Source organism: Lolium perenne, chromosome 5 (assembly GCF_019359855.2).
Source record: "Lolium perenne isolate Kyuss_39 chromosome 5, Kyuss_2.0, whole genome shotgun sequence".
NCBI classification, from domain to species: domain Eukaryota; kingdom Viridiplantae; phylum Streptophyta; class Magnoliopsida; order Poales; family Poaceae; genus Lolium; species Lolium perenne.
The window spans coordinates 231,821,306-231,839,317 of record NC_067248.2 but is presented as its reverse complement, the minus strand read 5'-3'; the positions used below and the strand labels follow the sequence as shown (position 1 = coordinate 231,839,317).

Sequence of the window (18,012 nt, the reverse complement as noted above, 5' to 3'; positions counted from 1 at the left end):
GCTCCGCGCTGTGTCGCAAGTTTCCGAGCTCACCACCTCGGAAACGCACGGAAACCTCCCCCGAGCGTACCGCTTCGTTTCTCCTCAAACAGAACCCCTCCCGTCCAAGTGACCTGCAGGCTGCAGCTAGCCGGAGGCGGCGGCAGCGGTGAGTGTTCCCCTCCCTCTCCTTATCCTCGATGTCTTCTTCGTCTCCCTTTCCCCACCTCCTCGAAGCAAACCGGCGCCGGCGACGCCGACGGCGTTCGCCACCCCACAACCCCGCCCCAAACCCTAGATGTGCCAGAAAAGGGGAACGGCGGTGAGAGGCAATAGGGGAACGGCGGCGAGAAGCAGGAGACGGACGTCGACCGTAGGGGAACGGTGGCCACTGCCTTGGACCTCCTCCATCTCTCTGGCCGACTCCCCTGGCCCTCCTCCTCCTCCTCCTTCTCTCCGTCTGACTCAGGCCCGCCGCCGATTCCGGCCACCACCGGCCGATTCTGGCCATCGCCGGCCCTCCCACACTTCACCGCCGGCTCCCTCGCGAGGATCTTCATCACTGGCGGCCGTGCGTTCACAAAAAAAAAACAGAAAATTACTTTCCAACTTTTGGCAATCCAAACAGGATTAGGAATTGGTACCACCGTTTGATTCCAAAGGCAATTTCCATACACAACCAAACAACATAATCAAATTTTAGACCAATTCATTTCCTCCTTGGATTTAGAATATAATCCCAATTCAATTCCACGCCCAGTTTCTATGCATCTAAACACAACATAAACTGGTTTGAGGGTTCAAGGTTTGAGGGCAACCCACGGGCCACGGGTCGTCGGGTCCCGTTGTTTTTCTCCCAGCCGCCCACCAAGCAACAGCGAGTTCTCTCAGGCGAACACGTCGGCGGCGCCAACTCCGGCGAGCGGCGGCGCTGCTAGTCGGCGCCGGGTAAGTCGCATCTCGACGTCCACGGCTCAATCCCTGCACTAGGTAGGCCTCGCGCTGTTGTCCCCGCTTGCCCTTACCCGCACCTTTCCTCCCCGATCCCCAAATCCTCCAATCCCACTATAGTTGATCGCCCTTCTCAAGCGGCTGAGCAACCGACGGCCAGAGGAGGAAGAGGCGCTCAGGTGGCGTCGCGGGAACCGGTTACCGGCGAAGGCGGACGGTGGCGGCGGCGGCGGGGGCGATGGCGAAGCGGCTGGTGGCGCGGATGATGGGGATGTTCCGGTCGCGGACGCAGGTGGGCGTCGACAGGGCCGGCAACAACTACTACTCCCTCGTCGAGGAGGTCGACGGCGCCAGTACGTGTCCCCTCCCGCGCCCGTCCATTCCTTCCTGTTTCTGTTCCTCTTCGTCTCTTCTTTCCTAGCAAAAAAGTACTCGTGCTCTCCTCGATGAGAAAGGTCCTGATGTAATGCTGTTTCTGCTTTGTGATGGCCTAAACAGTGAAGGAGAAGCGGTGGGTGGAGTTCAAGGGCGACCAGGACCCGACCACTGTTCCAGGTAACACATCATATTTGCTTGTTTGGCCTGTGAGCATCTGTAGTTTACCAATTCTGACTGGTACTGATAAATGTTTTTGCAGGCATGTATGGTTTACGGCCTTCATTCTGACTTTGAGCCAGTATACTTGGATTTGCCAATGAGTAGACAGTAGTATCTCACAGTTGCGTCGTACTTGTAGTTGAGTGGATTTGCTGGTTGAATGGACAAAGGAAGAAAGCCCCCACACCAGAGGTAAGGAGTAAGATGGCGCCAGTCCTCACATGTTTTTTTTTCTAAAAAATGTGCTTAGATTATTTAATTCTTCGTGCATAGTAGTAACTAGTAAGAGAAGCAGTATGTTCATTGCGTCCGGTACTGATGTGCTGTTGCATTGAGACAGGAATTGGCTGAGCTGGAGGCAAGGCGTGAGCGTGTCAGGCAAAATGTTGAACGTACGTACCTAGTGATTCCAAGTTTCCAACTCCTAACACCGCTTGTGCTTTTGATCTTAAGATTCATTCACTGCCTATTATGTGTATGCTTATTAAGAATGTTACTGTATGAGGAAGAACCATAGCTCTCAACATGTTCTCTTAATTATGTCATAGAGCAGAGCACATGTATATTACTTGAGGTTCTTATGGTCTGCATTAATTGCTACGAAAATAAATAAGCAAATGTGTGTTTAAAGTGAACCAAAGATGTTTAGTGATTGTGTGTGAAACGCTATGCAAAAGTAATTTGAGTATGCTTCTCGTAAGCAATACCACTTGTTTGTTGGGGGGTCACACTCATATGAATGTTATTAGCTATTGTTGTTGTACTCTGGCCTTATGGTTGCTCCTATATGCATTTTGTGCTAATTCGGTAATTCTCAATTTCTTGCTACTTTCAGTAGGTAGTACAAATGGGAGGATGATGGTCAGAGATGTGTATTATCCACTTGGATGCTAAATTTGCAGTTTATTGTGTAGTTCTCTGTTATTCATCTCACGATACAGTCAGTCTGTCTTCAGTACCTTACCTGAAAGACTGATTCCAACCAATTACACATTCGTGTCCCCTGATCCTGATGGCACCTTCCTCGTCCCACTCCCCACCTTCTTTCTCTTGCTCTTTTTAGAGTTTTAACTCTGTCAGTTACATGGATGTCACTCCATGTGTGACACATATCTCTAGATTCACCCAGTTATGTAGAGAACATGTTGGTGTGAGGACCAATCGGTGTATAAGGCATTCTGCTTCTACTTTTAAATACTGTTACGAATATAAGATTATCTACCATTGCATAGAATTTTCTTCCCTTGCAAAACTTTAATTCTAGTTGCACTGCAATAGAAGATTGTATTCATAAGCTTTGCCTCATCAAGTTCTTCTTTTATATGATTCTCTACTAATACATTTGATCTATGTTCAATCAAGTTCTCAAAAAGAAAGAAGAAGAGGAAAGAAGGGCTGGTGTCCGACCAGTCAAGAAAATCGGTATGTTCTTGATGTTACTTTTCCATCAGCATTTGTATGCCCCTTTGGAAGTCCTTCAATTGACTGTTTACTGTGTGAAAACCCCAATCATTATTGGCCCTGTTCCACAACACCTGTCAGACCAATTCTGCGGTTACCTGCACAGCTGCACTGCCTAGTTTCCAGACTTATTTCTTGGATACCTGATGGCAGGGAAACTAATACGGAGTACTTGACTTTGTCTGTTCCTGTAAAATCTTTTATGGAACTATCAATTGGTTATATCTGAATCGTTAAGTTTTCCCAAGTAGTGTCTCCTATTGTGTTACTAAAGGAGGGAAATAGCATAGTATCATATTGCATTTTCTTCCTTTTGAACGTTTGCTGTTGATTTTCTTTCAAATATAGGGAAAACCGAATCTCCAAATCTGAGAAGTTTTACGCAGCAGTTCCCTGGTACTTCTGTAGATCAAAAGAAAGGTAACATAGTCTTAGTCTTATTTGGTATCTGTCATGAATTATGATTGCGATATAAGTTTAGTCCAAACGCAATAACATTTCTGTGCACTGTTTAGGACCTGAATCTAAGCCTAATGGTCCGACTGATGCACAAGATGCCACAACAGATAATGACAGGTGTGTTCCAATACAACATTTATATTTCTCTAAATGTTAGTGTTATTTGTGTTGAGATGTCATTTATCCGCTGGCTATTTCCTTCAAGTCTATAATGCCAATCAATGACTAGCGTATGCTATTGTACCGTATCTTTAGGGAGCGATGCCTGCCTTTTGTTTTGTATCTGCCTCCAATAACTCAGTGCAATTCCGCAACTGATGAACTGGATATTGTTCAATTGCATGTAAAACAAGGTTGATCTATAAAGTTAGGATAGAAAATGATGCATGTCCACTCATGCAGCAACTCTAGCTCATCTGGGAACTAAAGGAGCAGGCAACAAACTGATGTTATCTTCATCTGACTCCTTTGATCTGAAGCCATGTTAATTTCGTTTCAGGTCTACGGAACCAACAGGTACGGGTGCATCTTTTAAGCCAGGAACTTGGCTGCCACCATCATGAATTCCATCCAGCGGAGGAAGGGCCTCTGCTCGACCATTTCCTTTGGCCTACCTGCTTTGCTGATAGGTTCTCGGAAGATTATGCTCTCCTTTACCATTTGATACGAGAATTGGGAAATTTTGTATGCTGTGCGACAATCAGACAACGTATGTTTGCTAGCTGTTAAAGTTCAGTGAGGCCTCACCTCGCTTGGCAGCACCTGTGTTCCCTTTTTTTTTTTTTGGCCGAAGTCTTCGGTGCTAGTTTTGATGGACAGTTGTCCGCTTTAGCAAAAATTTGGAAGACAACTACTCAGAATTAGTTCTTCTTAAATTAAGAGGTCTGTTTTTCGTTTCCATAGTTTAACAACTGGAGTTGGTAGAGTATTACTGTCTAAGTAGCAAAGTCACATGAAAACTTGTTTGTTAAGTAGTCGTGATACAGTTATTTATATAGATTATTGAAACTAAATGCAGTTAGTGCGAATATCATATGGTTTTTTCTTCTTTCTTTTTTTGCTTTTGACATTTCTCATGCATGTCCTTTTTCGATTATGAGTACAATTTTCTGTTTCAGCTTATTCTTAGACTAGTAATTATATTGTTATCAAAACTAGTTGTATGCATGAAAGAACACGAATGCCAAATTTAAACTCAACACAAGAAGTTGGACACATTTTCTGAGCATCCAAGCACATGCCGCCAATAGAGCGCCGAGTTTTTTTCAAGTCTTGCTTTTCCGAATCTCGGTTCGGAGCGCTCGAGCTCAGTATTAGGCCGGCCCATTTCATTCTTCCACGTCGAATTGGGCCAGAATCCCAATTCCGTCTCATAGCCCAATCTCCTGGCCGAAACAATTATCTTCCACCCAAACCCTAACGGTAACCGCCCCCGAATGCCGACGGTAGCGGCGGCCGAATCCCCGCCGGTAACCGCCGGAATCCGTGCAAACCTCGCTGACCTGAGCCGCTAGCTGCCGCCCTCTCCTGCCCTGAACGTTCTCCCTCCACCGTGGCTCGCCGGAATCCATCCAGATACCTCCCTCCTCCGAGCTCGCCCAGCAAACCTTCCGCCTTGAGTAGCGCGCCGCCAAGACGGCTGCCGAGCTCTACTTCGACAAGCTGGTCGACGAAAGGTGGGTCCACGTGCTCTCTGCTCGTACTGTATTCAGTTCAATGCTTGCCAAAGTCATTTTAATTTGATGAGCGACAGCTCGGGTGCTGTTGACCTGAAATCGGGCGGTTTCCATCACGAATCACGACACATGTCCGGATCACCGGTTACCACCGGTGTAGCTTGCGAATTGTTGATGTTTGTTGTTTGTAACAGTTGCTGCATAGCTGGTGACAGACAACCGCTGGAATCAGCAGACTATTTTTGTCTCTCTAGCTTAATCTAGTGGCAGCCGCAAATGGCCCATCTTCCAGCATAGCCCCAACTCTTTTGGGGTGTTTAATTAGGATTATTGATATCGTTCTTCATGGTGAATGTAAAAATTGTACTGCTTAGCTGCCCAGCAAAGGAGAAATTCAAAGTTACATGTTTTGCTTGATGTTTCTGGTTTCTTGCTTAACATAAATGTGCTAAGGAGTAAGGACCATGCACAAGAATGAACAAGATGTAGTACATGTTTTATTTTGCTGATATGCACTTAATATTCTGCTGCGTTAAATGTACTACCAAAAGGTTTTGTACAGTAAGGGTATTGCTCTTGTGATTGAATTAGTTTTGAACTTTGCCTGTATGGTTAGTCATTTAGCAAACGTGTAGTGATTCCTTATCCAGTAAAGTTCTTGCAACATGCTTGACTGATTTTGCTTTAATTCTGTGTATAGGAACCGAGATACCTGGTGCCTAGTCAACTGGAGGCACCTACATGGCATCGTCTCCACCTTCCTCAAAAAAAATTGCTTGGAGTCATGCAAAGGCAGATGCCGGTTCAAGGAATGGCATAATATGTCTTCATTGTGGGAAGAAGATTGGTGGCGGCGGCATTACGCGCCTTAAATATCATCTTGCTGGAATTACTGGCCAAGTTGAACCTTGCAGGAAGGTGCCCAAAGACGTCAAGCGTCAAATGCTGGGATTGGTTGCTGAGCTGCGGATAAAGGAGGAAAGAAGGAACAGAACACGGCATGAAGCTAGAGCTGGCCAGAATTCACGTCTTGACGATTCTTCGGATGTTGATTTGACGTTGGAAGGAGGCTCTGCAAGTCAATCTCGACCGTCAAGGAAGCGAAGATCAGGATGTGTTTCTCCAGAAACTGTTACAGGTTCAGAACCAGGCACAGGCAGTGCTGGCTTGGTAGCTCCAGAAGACAGTGTTCAAGATGGCAGGGATGGTTCAGATGCTCCAGATGATCTGTTACACAATGCTTGGAGTCATGCAAAGGTAGATGCCGATTCAAGGAATGCTATAATTTGTCTTCATTGTGGGAAGAAGATTGGTGGTGGTGGCATCACACGCCTTAAATATCATCTTGCTGGAGTTCCAGGCCAGGTTGAATCTTGCAGGAAAGTGCCCAAAGATGTCAAGCGTCAGATGATGGAATTAGTTGATGAGCTGCGAATAAAGGAGGAAAGAAGGAACAGAACACGTCATGGAACTAGAATTCTATTTGAAGACTCTTTGGATGCTAATTTGACGACGGAAGGAGGCTCTGCAAGTCAATTTGGACCATCAAGGAAGCGAAGATCTGGATGCCTTTCTCCTGAAGCTGTTATAGGTTCAAAACCAAATACTGGTGAACCGGTAGCTCCAGAAGACATGGTTCAAGATAGGAGGGATAGTTTAGATGCTCCAAATGATCTGTTACGCAATGCTAGAATTGCTATGGCAAGATGGTGGCACGATGTTAATATACCCTTTAGTGCGGCTAACTCTCCTTTCTATCAGCCGATGATACAAGCCATAGCATCTGCTGGATTGAGCTTCAAGGGACCATCATATCATGACCTACGTGGGCCACTGTTGAAAGATGTTGCTGCTGACATTCGTGGATACCTTAATGATCTCAAGAGAGAATGGAGTGTTTATGGCTGTTCAGTCATTGTTGACAGACAGGTAGATCATGGAAAGGGTAATCTCACAAATTTTCTTGTGCGCTGTCCACGAGGTACCATGTTTTTGAAATCTGTTGATACACCAACAGAGGAAGCATCTTTACTTGCGATCTTTGATCAGGTTGTTAGAGAAGTTGGACCAGAAAACATTGTTCAGTTTATCACTGACATAGATGAAACTTACAAGGTTGCTGTTAATCTTTTGGCAGTAAGACACGGCACTTTTGTTTGGTCTCCATGTGCTGCACGTTGCATTGATTTGATGTTGGAGAATTTGGCAGATCCTAGATATTTCCCTATGATTAGTGAAACTTTAAGTAAAGCAAGGAAGATAACAAAGTTCATATATAATCATGCATGGGTTTTGTCTTTGATGAGGAAAGATTTCACAAATGGTAAAGATCTGTGTCGTCCATCCATCACAAGATATGCTACACATTTTCTCACTCTCCAGTGCATTCTTAAATTTGAGAAAGAACTACGTCAAATGGTTACCAGTAACAAATGGGTGAAATCAACTTATGGTAAAAGTGGTGTGGGAAAAGAGATTGCAGCTATTATTTTGAAAGATGTCGATTTTTGGGCCTGGTGCAAACATGTAGCGAAAGTCACTGAGCCACTACTGCGTGTACTACACTTGGTGGATAGTAATGAAAAACATTCAATGGGTTACTTGTATGATGCTATGGAAAAGGCAAAGGAATCAATAAGGAGAAGGCTGATGCACAATGCTTGTCTGTATGGGCCTTACGTTAGACTAATCGATGCTAGGTTGGAGAAGCAACTTAACAGTCCATTGTATGCAGCAGGATGTTTTTTCAATCCTGGTATTTACTTCAGTCCTTCTTTTAAGATGCAAAGTATTGTGTCTAGGGGGCTTATTAAGACAATCACTAGTTTGGTCCTTGGTGAGGAGACCCAAGACAAGGTATTTCTCCAGCTTGAGGAGTACAAGAAATCAACTGGTGACTTTGGCCTTCCAATTGCAATTCGTCAACGAGAGAAACTTAATCCAGGTAATGATATTCTCCAGGTTCTGACCTGTGTCTGAGGTATTTTAAAACAAGAGTTTATGTTTCTTCTGTTGGCATACTTCATTCTCATGATTTACATCTTTGTTTATTAGTTGCATGGTGGGAGAACTTTGGCAATGGAACTTTAGAACTCCAAAGTCTTGCGATACGAGTTCTTAGCCAATGTTGTAGTGCAACAGGCTGTGAAAGGAATTGGGATGTTTTTGAGTATCTTCATTCCACAAAGCTAAGCAGGCTTGAACAATCAAGGCTAAACGATGTTGTTTTTGTTCAATACAATCTGAAGCTTAAAGAAAGGTATAATTTATTGGGATTCGCATGATGTACAAATGCTCCCATGATAACTTTCACTTACTCGTACCCACCATCTTGCAGGAACTTGCACAAGTGCAAAGTCGACATTGACCCTATTAGCCTGGACAACATCGACGTTTTGGATGAATGGGTCAGTGAAGAGCCTAGCCTTCTTTGCCGAGATGACCTGAGCTGGGAGAACATAGATGCACCATTTGCTGAACCGACTTCAGACGACGAAGAACTCCTCGCTATCGAGAATGGCGAAGAGGCCCCAGCAGGCCCAGTGGCAGCAACATCCTGGTCGATGGCCGATGGCTCGTATTATTGCCCACATCCAGATCAGGATCCTTTTATCTATGTGACTCAATCTGGTGGAAAATAAGCCTGCCTCCCAAGTCCTGGAAGCAATGTGGCATAGTGAACTGGTCTGCAGTTGGAGCTCATGTACCAGGTTCTGAAGTTTCCCAATGCCCGGAATGGATTGGTGGCAGCTTGACCGTAGCTGGTTAGTTCTGGAGTTGAAAATAGTGCTGAAACCCTTCCCCTAAGATTGTAGCTTGACTAGCATCTGCAGAATCGCTTAGCCTTATCCTTTCCCTTTTTCTTGTCTTTAGATGCCACAGTTTCATATGTAGACTGTTGTACAACTGTTTTGCCTCAAGAAAATACTAACTAGGAAATGCACATGTGAGCTGCAAACAATTTCTGGCAAGCTGGCAATCATTTCACATTTAACAGTGTATCTGCTTTTCGTGTCGACAGCAAGGCATCCATGCTGGAGATCATGGTATAGTCTTTTTGCAACCATTTCCTTCTCAGCGTTATGTATAAATAGGAAGATTCAGTTCTGTGTGTGCATACATACATTAGAAAAGATGCAACCATTGTTGTATGTCTTTCATTTGAGGTGATTGGGACCTGGCCCTATACAAGACCACAAACACAGGATAGGAGGAAGTAGATGGCATGTGCTTAATTATCTAGCTACAGGACATGCAGTCTGGAGTCTGTTGGAGTTGGACTGATGGCCTTGGCATCCAATGGTTGTCTCCTACTGTGTACCTTCCTGTGCCCAAAAGCTCTAGCAGTGGCCTAGCCAGTGGTCAAAAGCCTTTAAAGGAACAGTTGCTTGCACATCAAGGTTCGAACCCGTGATCATGAATTCATCCTCGAGATTCATATACAGAAAACGACCTTATCTGCAAAAATGCATAGGTATATCTATTTCAGAAAACAACAAAAAGGCAGTCTATGATGATGATGATGATGGTGGCGGACCATGAGAGTATATCATCTCCTTGTTTAAATTCTAGTCTTGCATCACCCACCCGTGTTCCCAGTTGTCACTGTGCCATAGGTATCATGCTAGGTTACCTACCATTAGGAATTATACAGAACCCTGGGCGGTTTATGTTTCCATTCTTGCTGTATATGTATATGCTAGTCAGTAGTCTTCCATCTAGTCCTCCATCACCCACCCCTGTTGTCAGTGTGCCATATATATCATGCTAGGTTACCTACCATCAGGAATTTTACTGAACCTCGATCGTTTCAGCTACCTCTGTACATATGTCTCCTGACTCCTGGAGTGTGTAGGGAATGAAAGTCTGACGAAGTGGCCCCCAGAAAGCTACATCAGCATAGTTTAGTGCCATTTGGAAGTCTGTTTCACTTCTCTCTGAAAAATAAAATAGAATGACATCATTCCATCTGATTGTGCCACTTGGAGCTATGTGGCATTTTGGCAGCAGACAGATGACCACACCATATTGCATCAAAGAAAAAAGCAGATTAAATGGACATGAAAGAGAACCGCGACGATAGTGCTAGAGTACAACAAAACTTTGAACTGATAGTTCAACAGATAAACAACATTTTCATTTCAAGAACAACCTACACCACAAAAGAGCATGTAACAAAAGAAGAAAGATAGAAACCGGGCCTCGAATTAAGGCAAGGTACCTCTGGCACACGGCCAGCCGCTGGCTTATCTAGCAAGGAAGGTGGTGGTTACTAAAGCTTAAAGGGGCCATGGCGAGTTTAGTCGTCGCAGTGGTGCTATTAGGAAGATAATATGGCTGGTTGGTGTGGCTGAGTAAAGTGGGCACGTTTGCGCTTGGATCTACCATACCTGCCTGTCTAATTAACACCCAAATGCTTATGGTGTGTAGTCATGTGGATTTACCGCTCAGTTGATTGCTTCCTACAGCTAGCTTCACGCATGGATGTACAAAATAAAGAACTAAGGAAAATGGAGTCATGTGGATTTACTCTCTCCCTCTCTCTCACACACACACACACTCTCTCTCTCTCTCTAAAAAAGTATATTAGGAAAATAGTTTACTGAGACGAAATGCAGGTCCAGAACTGGCAACACGTCATCTAGAACTGTGCACAGATGCCACCAGAAGAAGGTGAAAAATGTTGCCACTATTACCATCAACTCACTATTCTTTTTGTTCTTACCCGCCACACATTTTTGTTAGATTATTAGGTTAGGGGATCGATCGATTGTATAATCTGAGTGGAGACGAGCAGCCGCTGCGCATCTATCTATTTTATACTGCTTCTGATGGACAGGGCCGATCGTACTCGTACGACTTAGGGATATCAAATCCGATTTAAATCGATGAACAACACAGAGATCGGTTAGTAGTTTCAGAGCTCTGCCGCGGATATTAAGTGTCAAAGAATCTTTGTGAAAAAAGAAGTTATCTTCGTGCTCATCCCTCAACATGCCTCTTGATGCAGGCAGCAAGCCAGACCTGACAAGACCACATACTCTGTTTTCAATCTTGCCGAACCCTGATTGTTTTCATCTAAGGCATCTGCTCCGGTACAACCCCCCCAAACTCCCTCAAACTCAGTTTGGGCTTAAGCGGGCTCAAACACAAGAACGGCTAAGATCGCTCGATACCCCTTCGTTATTAGTATAAAATACCGATACGTGGCACCGTACAAAATTCGTATAGCCCAATTCAATTAGTCAATTATACGAGATACAAGTACGGCACAGTTGTGGGCCCCCCGGCGAGTTTGGCGGATCATGGTGGCCTGTGCACCATCGTGGTGGGCGCCGGCCGGCAATAGCAGATCGGAGACACCGGACAGTCCGGTCGTTACCCAGCCGGACAGTCCGGGTACGGCGGACATCCAGTTCATAGGGGAACGGACTGTCCGGGGCGCGGTTTACGTGATCGACCGGTCAGACTGTCCGGCATAGACGCCAGACAGACCGATAATGTTGTTCCGGAGGAACATAAAATTTCCAGAGGCATTTGCCAATTCTATCGGCCTGTCTGGCCAGACGAGCCAGCCTGTCCGGCCAAGGAGTTACTGTACGCATCTCTTGTCGGCCTGACCGGCGTAGAGAACCAGCCAGGCCGGAAAATAATTAACGAATACTCAAAGGCTTTTGGCACTGCATTCCGGTCTGTCCGGCCAGATTCACCAGCATGTCCGGGGACAAGACTTACAGGCAGCAGTTTCTGTCGGCCTGACCGGAGTCTTTCTCCGGTCTGTCCGGCAATGAATTAACACCAGCATTTCTCACAGGACAGATGTAAAGTTCTCTTTCAAGCTTGGGTTTTCCTGGTATGCAATGTCCAATTCCTTCGCCTATCTCTCTTGAAGGTTCATTGCAAGTGAAGAAAAATGCAGATGACAAGTACCAAAGTTTTATCCATTGCGCGAAATGTCGAAACGGTTTTTGTGAACTCACTTTATGAGGCTACTGTTATCCCTTTTGTACCAGTTCAGTAATTTGTTGACCTAAGCTATTAATAAGTCCTAATCTTTGGGTATTATTTTTGACAAAGTCAATACACAATTGGTTTTGGGTAAATTGCTGCACCTGAAGTATTTTGAGATAAAGGTTTTCATACCAAGTTATTATCAAGGTGTTAACGGATTGTTTGCAAAAGTTTGACAACAAATTCTGCGCAATAAAGATTATAGTGATGATGTCCACGGACAATAGTGAGACTATCCGGCACTTGATGATTGCATACATATTACACAAAGTATGGTATTCCATATGACGCAAATAGGTGTTGTAAAGTATAATTTCCAAGTCATTACACAGCTAACTGAAAATAGAAAATAAAATGAACTAAGTCTCTTGAACACCGCCGGGAAACCTTCTACGGGACGAAAACCCGACCATATCCACTAGACCTTGGACCTAAGCATCATCTTCCTCGCCATTGGGGTTGAGTAGTTTATCTTTGATCCTATCCAGCTCGTTACTAGGTGAAAAAATTATTTCACCGACCATAACTTCTCTGGTAGAGTCAACGAGTGTCTGCAAAAATAAAGTAAGAGAACATGTTATGACATGTGCTGCTAGTTCATCATGTAAGTAGAATTTTGTTTTACCTACCTGTGTAATAGTGGTTCTAAATTCATCTCCATCCCATTCTTCCATACATTTTAGGACCCAAAGTCCACATGAGTTTCTGTCATAATACAAGACAAGCAAAAAACAGTAAGTAACATTGCATTGTATATTAATATAGATGAAAATTAGTTGCGCCATGTACTCACCCATCCTTTTGTCTTGCCATTTTGTATTATTTTATAGGCCAGTTCGAAGGATCAGGAAAACCATGATCTGCTTTTGCTATGTCATAAGCAATTTCGGTTCTCTGAAGTAAAACGAGTAGTTAAGATTAAGTAAGTAATGATTAATATTTTAACAAAATACTTATGACACAGTAAAGTAGTATGAAAACATACCAATGCTTCAATGATATGTATGTAACTGCGAAGAACATAGAGGGAATCTAATACTTGAAATTCCTTCTTGGGTACATGCATCACGACGGTGACCCAATGATTGCCATTAACGTTTACTGCGAGATAGTACTGCAATAAAAATGTGTAAGTATGTTTCAATATACACTGAATGAATTATGTACACCATTGCATTGCATGTGCTTGTACCTTCGGTTTATGGAAATACTCGTCCATGCATCTGTGAATGGCTTGATTCTTCTCTATTTCGATCTGGGGGTGGCCGGGTGGAAAATAATCTCTACCCCTCGTCTTCCCTTCTATGAGATGCGTCGACCTCCATGTGGTGGACAGGACACGATCATCTGGAACACGACGAGACAAGTGTCGCACATAAGCATTGATGACCTGCAAAAATTATTGGTACACACAACTAATTAGCCCTTCAATCAAGAAAATTATTGTGTAATACAACAGGGATAAAAAAATTGTTTTTACATCGCCCATCAACCAGTCATGGGTTATAATAGATGCAACATGGTGGGCAGTCAGCACGAGTCCTTCAGAAGAGTAAACTTTTTTGTTGCGGCGTCGGGAGCACTTTGATAGTTCTTTTACAAGTGACACGGCAGTTTCGACGTGATCTTCAGTCAAATCATTTACCTGAAGTAGTGCATCTAGTGAATGGAAGTTACTTGCAACGAACAAGTAACGGGTGAACTGCGGTTAGTGAAATGCAAAGGTCGTTAAGAAATTTGCATGTGACACGAACAAACTTACCCTCAGAATTTTTCTCATCTCGGATTTGACGCTTGTTTGCCATTTTTTCAGACATGTAAGGGGACCGGACCTTTGCGGATGGCATGCGCTTCCGCTTGTGAGGTTCATTTGGCTTTGCAGATACAAATGCTCTAGCCGATAATGAGGATGACGATCGAGCGGGAACATCATTTGTAATTTCGATAGGATTTTTTTGTCACCCTTGCTGCAATTAAACAATACAGATGGTTGAGGATCATCGACCATTAATTTGCGTGCAACAGGTGGTGCAGGTGTGCTGCCATTTGCATTGTCTAGCTCGTCCTCGTTAACATCATCGTCGTCAACATCCTCGTCCTTTTGAACTGATGTGAAGTACTTTGATGGATAAACTCCCTTATGGCTGCTCTCGCTTTCCTTGTCCCCTTCAGACGTGCCTTTGTTCTCACGTCTATAAATGATCCCCTCCTGATTTAACTTTGCAATAACTCTCTGCAATGGAAAAAAAATGTGTCATGGCAGGTCCAAAATGAATGATCCGTGCATAATTAAACTCGCCACGTTTTTACCTCTGCGCATGAATCTGCTATAGTTGCAATCTGCTTACGGACAAGAGTAAGCTCCCCAGACATGCGATTAACCCTTTCCAAAAGTTGCTCCATGTAAGGGGGGTTTTTCGCAGGAGCTTTTGTGGCGTTCCTTGAAACGGATGTTTTTCTCCCAACACTATTTCCTATGTTTATTTTTGAGAGTCTATGCTCCGCAGTAATATCATTGTCAATCTGCATGTTACAAAATCAAATTATTTATTGTTGTTAAACATGAGCTGCTGAAACAAATATGAACAAGAAAAAATTGTTTACATTTCCCTTCCCACGGCCATATTGTGCGTCGGAGGCGTCTCTCTTCTTCCCTTCAACTTTGGTCCAGTTCTTCATCAATGGGTACATACATACCAGTGGGTTAAAGGCTGGTGCACCAGGAGGTTGCACCTTCTCCCAATACATGTACTGCAGAAGAAAAGATATTAAGAATGACTAAGAAATAGTTGTGACCAAAAAACTGCAGTTAAATATTACCTGACTAAGAAATATTACGGTTTACCTGTAATGCCGCCATGTTTCCTTTTGGCCACTACCTCATTACTCGTCCACCTTTACACTGCCTTAAGCCCTCCAAGGTGTACTCCAGAGTGAATGAGTTCCAGTTTATCTTCCTAGCTCGATCGAGGTCTTCTACCAATGCATACATCGGCTGTGAAATTACCGTACTAGAGTACGGTGCAAGTACTGTGGCGAGAAGCACCATGATGGCCTTGCGTACAAAATCGTCATCCGAGCCACCACGAAGCTCAACATCCGTTATTAAATCATCAATTAAGAGATTCTCTGTTGACGGATCGAGCCACTCAGGTGGTATCTGTCCCTACGCTTCTTTGCCTTCTTGAGCAATTATGACCACAGCATTCAAACCTTTGTCCTCTAAACCAAATAATTCGTAGATTTCTTTGCCTCCTAGGGAAATATGGTCCTTTCCCTCATTTAACCCAAATGTATTGGTTTCAAGATCAAAAGCTTGCACTAGAAACTTCAGCACAGACTGCCGCATCTTTATCCTTGGCATTTCGAGCATACAATGTACACCGGAGCCAAAAAGTGCACCTCGTTGTTCGTTTGACATGTTGTCAACAAAGCTGCACCATTTTTCAACCGAGCAAGGAACTTCGTCAACTACTTCCATCCTGTAGATAACATACATGATTATAGCAATTAGAAATTGGCAATTGTGTTTAAGGTGTCGATTTAACGAAAAGTTTTGTACTTTTTGGTGGTGATACTACGGGTGTAACAGTAAAAAAATATGGGACTAGAACAAGGTGATGCGAGAGCGGTGTATAATTAAATATAAGCATCCCTACTGATTCATGAATTTTAAGTACTGAATACATGGAAATATAAGTAATACTGTCTCAAATAGAATACTTGTTAACTAAGGCAGGATTGGTAATACAACGCCATTACCGGACATGCCGGCCAAAGCACCGGACAGGCCGGCCAAAGCCCCGGACAGGCCGGCCAAAGCCCCGGATAGGCCGAAACAGCAACGGACAAGACGAACTAGAAATCCCGGACTGTCTGGCATGCGCGTCGGACTTGCCGGAGACATTGACGGACTGGCCAGCGTCGGGAGCTCAACGGACTGCCCGTCGTGGTGAGCAACGGATAGGCTAGTAGTGCATACCTGGACTGTCCGGTAGATCTGTATGACAGTGATGAACCCTACTCTGAACCCTAATACCCTATTTTCGCCATTGTTTACAGATTACTATGATCTACATATGCAAAGGACTGAAGAACTTGTACTATTGCAGAACCCTACCATTAATCTACCTGCCACATTGATGAACCTTAGGGTTTTGATGTGTAATACCTTGTACGATGCTTCCAAGTTTTTTTTTTTTTTCGAGAGTGCGCTAAATGCGCACCATATCTTTATAGAAGGCAGAAAACAGATATACAAGAAGCCGTACAACAAGTTGCGAACAACTGAGCCGGCGAGCTCCAACTCACACACACCCACACACCACACACACCTAAGCCTACTCTCGCGGCACTAGTTGTCTCCCTCCGACTCTCGCGAACTCCCACAACCTAAACTCCTCTCTGACGCTATCTATGATTTGCACGGTGTTCAACTGAATACGAACATTGCCGAACACCCGGGCATTGCGCTGCTTCCAAAGCGTCCAGGCCACCAGAATCACTAGGGAATCGAACCTCCTTCTGTCGCTCTTCTGAACTACTCTCCTGGCCCTAAGCCACCAATCCTCCAAACTCTCTATGAGGTGCGGCAGGGCCACCTCAAACTGGTTTGTATGCAAGCAACCGAACCATACTTCTCTCGCGTAGGGGCATAGGGTGATAATGTGGTCCACTCGGTCCTCCTCTTGTAAGCACGTGTAGCAAGTTTCAGTGTGGGTCGTGATGCCATGTCTGAATCTCCGCTCCGCAGTCCATAGCCTGTTCCTGAGCGCAAGCCAAATGAAAATCTTGCATTTGAGTGGCGCGAAGGACTTCCAAACCGGCTTATGCGCTCCATCAATCACCGATCCTTGGCAAAGCATCAGATAGGTTCCTTTCGCTGTGTAGCCTCCTGACTCAGATCCTTTCCAAACAAACCGATCCGGGACAGTAACATCCCTTTCAATCCGTTCCAGCTCTTCCCAAAGATGGATACACTGAGAACAAACCTCCACCGAAATCAGGTCAGGCGGTATATCTGAGATCCAAGTGTTGTTAACAAGCGCATCCGAGGCCAGTCTACTATTCTTTCTCCTGGTAGGGACAATCGCAGTAACCGCAGGAGCAATATCGCCGATCCTTTGACCATGAAGCCATCTGTCCTTCCAGAACCAGATGTTCCTCCCATCCCCTATGACAAAGCTGACGCAACTCTGAAAGACCTCGGTGACCTTGTCATCCTTCGGCAGACTCAATCCTTGCCAGGGCCGATTAGGATCCGTCCGTTTGAGCCATTCCCATCGAACCCGCAGGGCCAGGCTCTGCCTCCTCAAATCTTTGATGCCCAGCCCGCCATAGCAAATGGGTTTGCAGACGCTTTCCCAGGCGACCAAACACTGTCCCCCATTCACCTCCTTCTTCCCCGCCCAAAAGAATGCTCTTAGCCACTTGGCCAGTTCCTCTAGGAGCCACGTCGGGGCATCTTCCACAAGGAGCTGGTGCACTGGCCTTGCCGAGATCACCGCCATGATGAGCACCAGCCTCCCTGCCCTCGCAATCATGCCACGCTGCCATGCAGGCACACAATGGACAACCCTGTCCAGGGCTGGTTGCCACTCGGCCTTGGTAAGGGGGCGCAGCGCAAGTTGGAGGCCTAAGTATTTGATCGGGAAACTGGCAAGCTCGCAGCCCAGCGCCTCCTTCACTCTTTCTCCATCCTCCATATTCCCACGGATCAGTGTAGCTGTGGTTTTGCGGTAGTTCACGTGCAAGCCTGACGCTTCTCCAAAAATCCTCAGAATTTCATGCAGCGCTCTTAGCTCAAGGGCCTCTGGCTTGAGGAAAACCACCACGTCGTCTGCATAAACTGACAGTCGCTGGATGGGGGGATGCTTCC

General features: G+C 44.9%; 3 protein-coding genes across 6 annotated transcripts; 2 read left to right on the top strand and 1 right to left on the bottom strand.

Moving 5' to 3' along the window:
* The first annotated feature begins 790 nt into the window (after nt 1–790).
* On the top strand, nt 791–4,345 carry LOC127302222 (uncharacterized). Of its 4 annotated transcripts, none has more exons than XM_051332637.2 (9): nt 791–927; nt 1,051–1,283; nt 1,429–1,485; nt 1,667–1,719; nt 1,868–1,919; nt 2,890–2,949; nt 3,337–3,408; nt 3,504–3,564; nt 3,947–4,345. In XM_051332637.2, the coding sequence occupies exons 2-9, from the start codon at nt 1,169–1,171 to the stop codon at nt 4,008–4,010; spliced, it is 534 nt and encodes a 177-aa protein (XP_051188597.1). In that variant the 5' UTR covers nt 791–927; nt 1,051–1,168; the 3' UTR covers nt 4,011–4,345. The 4 variants fall into 4 exon arrangements, with proteins under 4 accessions (XP_051188597.1, XP_051188596.1, XP_051188599.1 ...); XM_051332636.2 differs by having other exon boundaries at nt 792–969; nt 1,069–1,283; XM_051332639.2 differs by having other exon boundaries at nt 792–969.
* Nucleotides 4,346–4,810: 465 nt separating this feature from the next.
* On the top strand, nt 4,811–9,124 carry LOC127302221 (uncharacterized). The gene is made up of 4 exons (XM_051332634.2): nt 4,811–5,123; nt 5,824–8,067; nt 8,178–8,382; nt 8,461–9,124. The coding sequence occupies exons 2-4, from the start codon at nt 5,865–5,867 to the stop codon at nt 8,762–8,764; spliced, it is 2,712 nt and encodes a 903-aa protein (XP_051188594.1). The 5' UTR covers nt 4,811–5,123; nt 5,824–5,864; the 3' UTR covers nt 8,765–9,124.
* A 3,441-nt stretch (nt 9,125–12,565) lies between these two features.
* LOC127304179 (uncharacterized) lies at nt 12,566–14,994 on the bottom strand. The gene is made up of 8 exons (XM_051334879.1): nt 14,980–14,994; nt 14,739–14,885; nt 14,445–14,657; nt 14,119–14,367; nt 13,615–13,836; nt 13,327–13,524; nt 13,120–13,248; nt 12,566–12,685 (listed from the first exon to the last, which is right to left on the bottom strand). The coding sequence occupies exons 1-8, from the start codon at nt 14,992–14,994 to the stop codon at nt 12,566–12,568; spliced, it is 1,293 nt and encodes a 430-aa protein (XP_051190839.1).
* Nucleotides 14,995–18,012: the final 3,018 nt, after the last annotated feature.

Coding starts and splice junctions, on each gene's coding strand:
- LOC127302222 (XM_051332637.2), top strand. CDS start 1,169: ATGGCGAAGCGGCTGGTGGCGCGGATGATGGGGATGTTCCGGTCGCGG. Junction 1,720..1,867: donor AGAAAGCCCCCACACCAGAG/GTAAGGAGTAAG, acceptor GCATTGAGACAG/GAATTGGCTGAGCTGGAGGC. Junction 1,920..2,889: donor TGTCAGGCAAAATGTTGAAC/GTACGTACCTAG, acceptor TGTTCAATCAAG/TTCTCAAAAAGAAAGAAGAA.
- LOC127302221 (XM_051332634.2), top strand. CDS start 5,865: ATGGCATCGTCTCCACCTTCCTCAAAAAAAATTGCTTGGAGTCATGCA. Junction 8,068..8,177: donor ACGAGAGAAACTTAATCCAG/GTAATGATATTC, acceptor TTTGTTTATTAG/TTGCATGGTGGGAGAACTTT. Junction 8,383..8,460: donor AATCTGAAGCTTAAAGAAAG/GTATAATTTATT, acceptor ACCATCTTGCAG/GAACTTGCACAAGTGCAAAG.
- LOC127304179 (XM_051334879.1), bottom strand. Junction 14,368..14,444: donor TAGCAGATTCATGCGCAGAG/GTAAAAACGTGG, acceptor TTTCCATTGCAG/AGAGTTATTGCAAAGTTAAA. Junction 13,837..14,118: donor TCGATGATCCTCAACCATCT/GTATTGTTTAAT, acceptor CACTAACCGCAG/TTCACCCGTTACTTGTTCGT.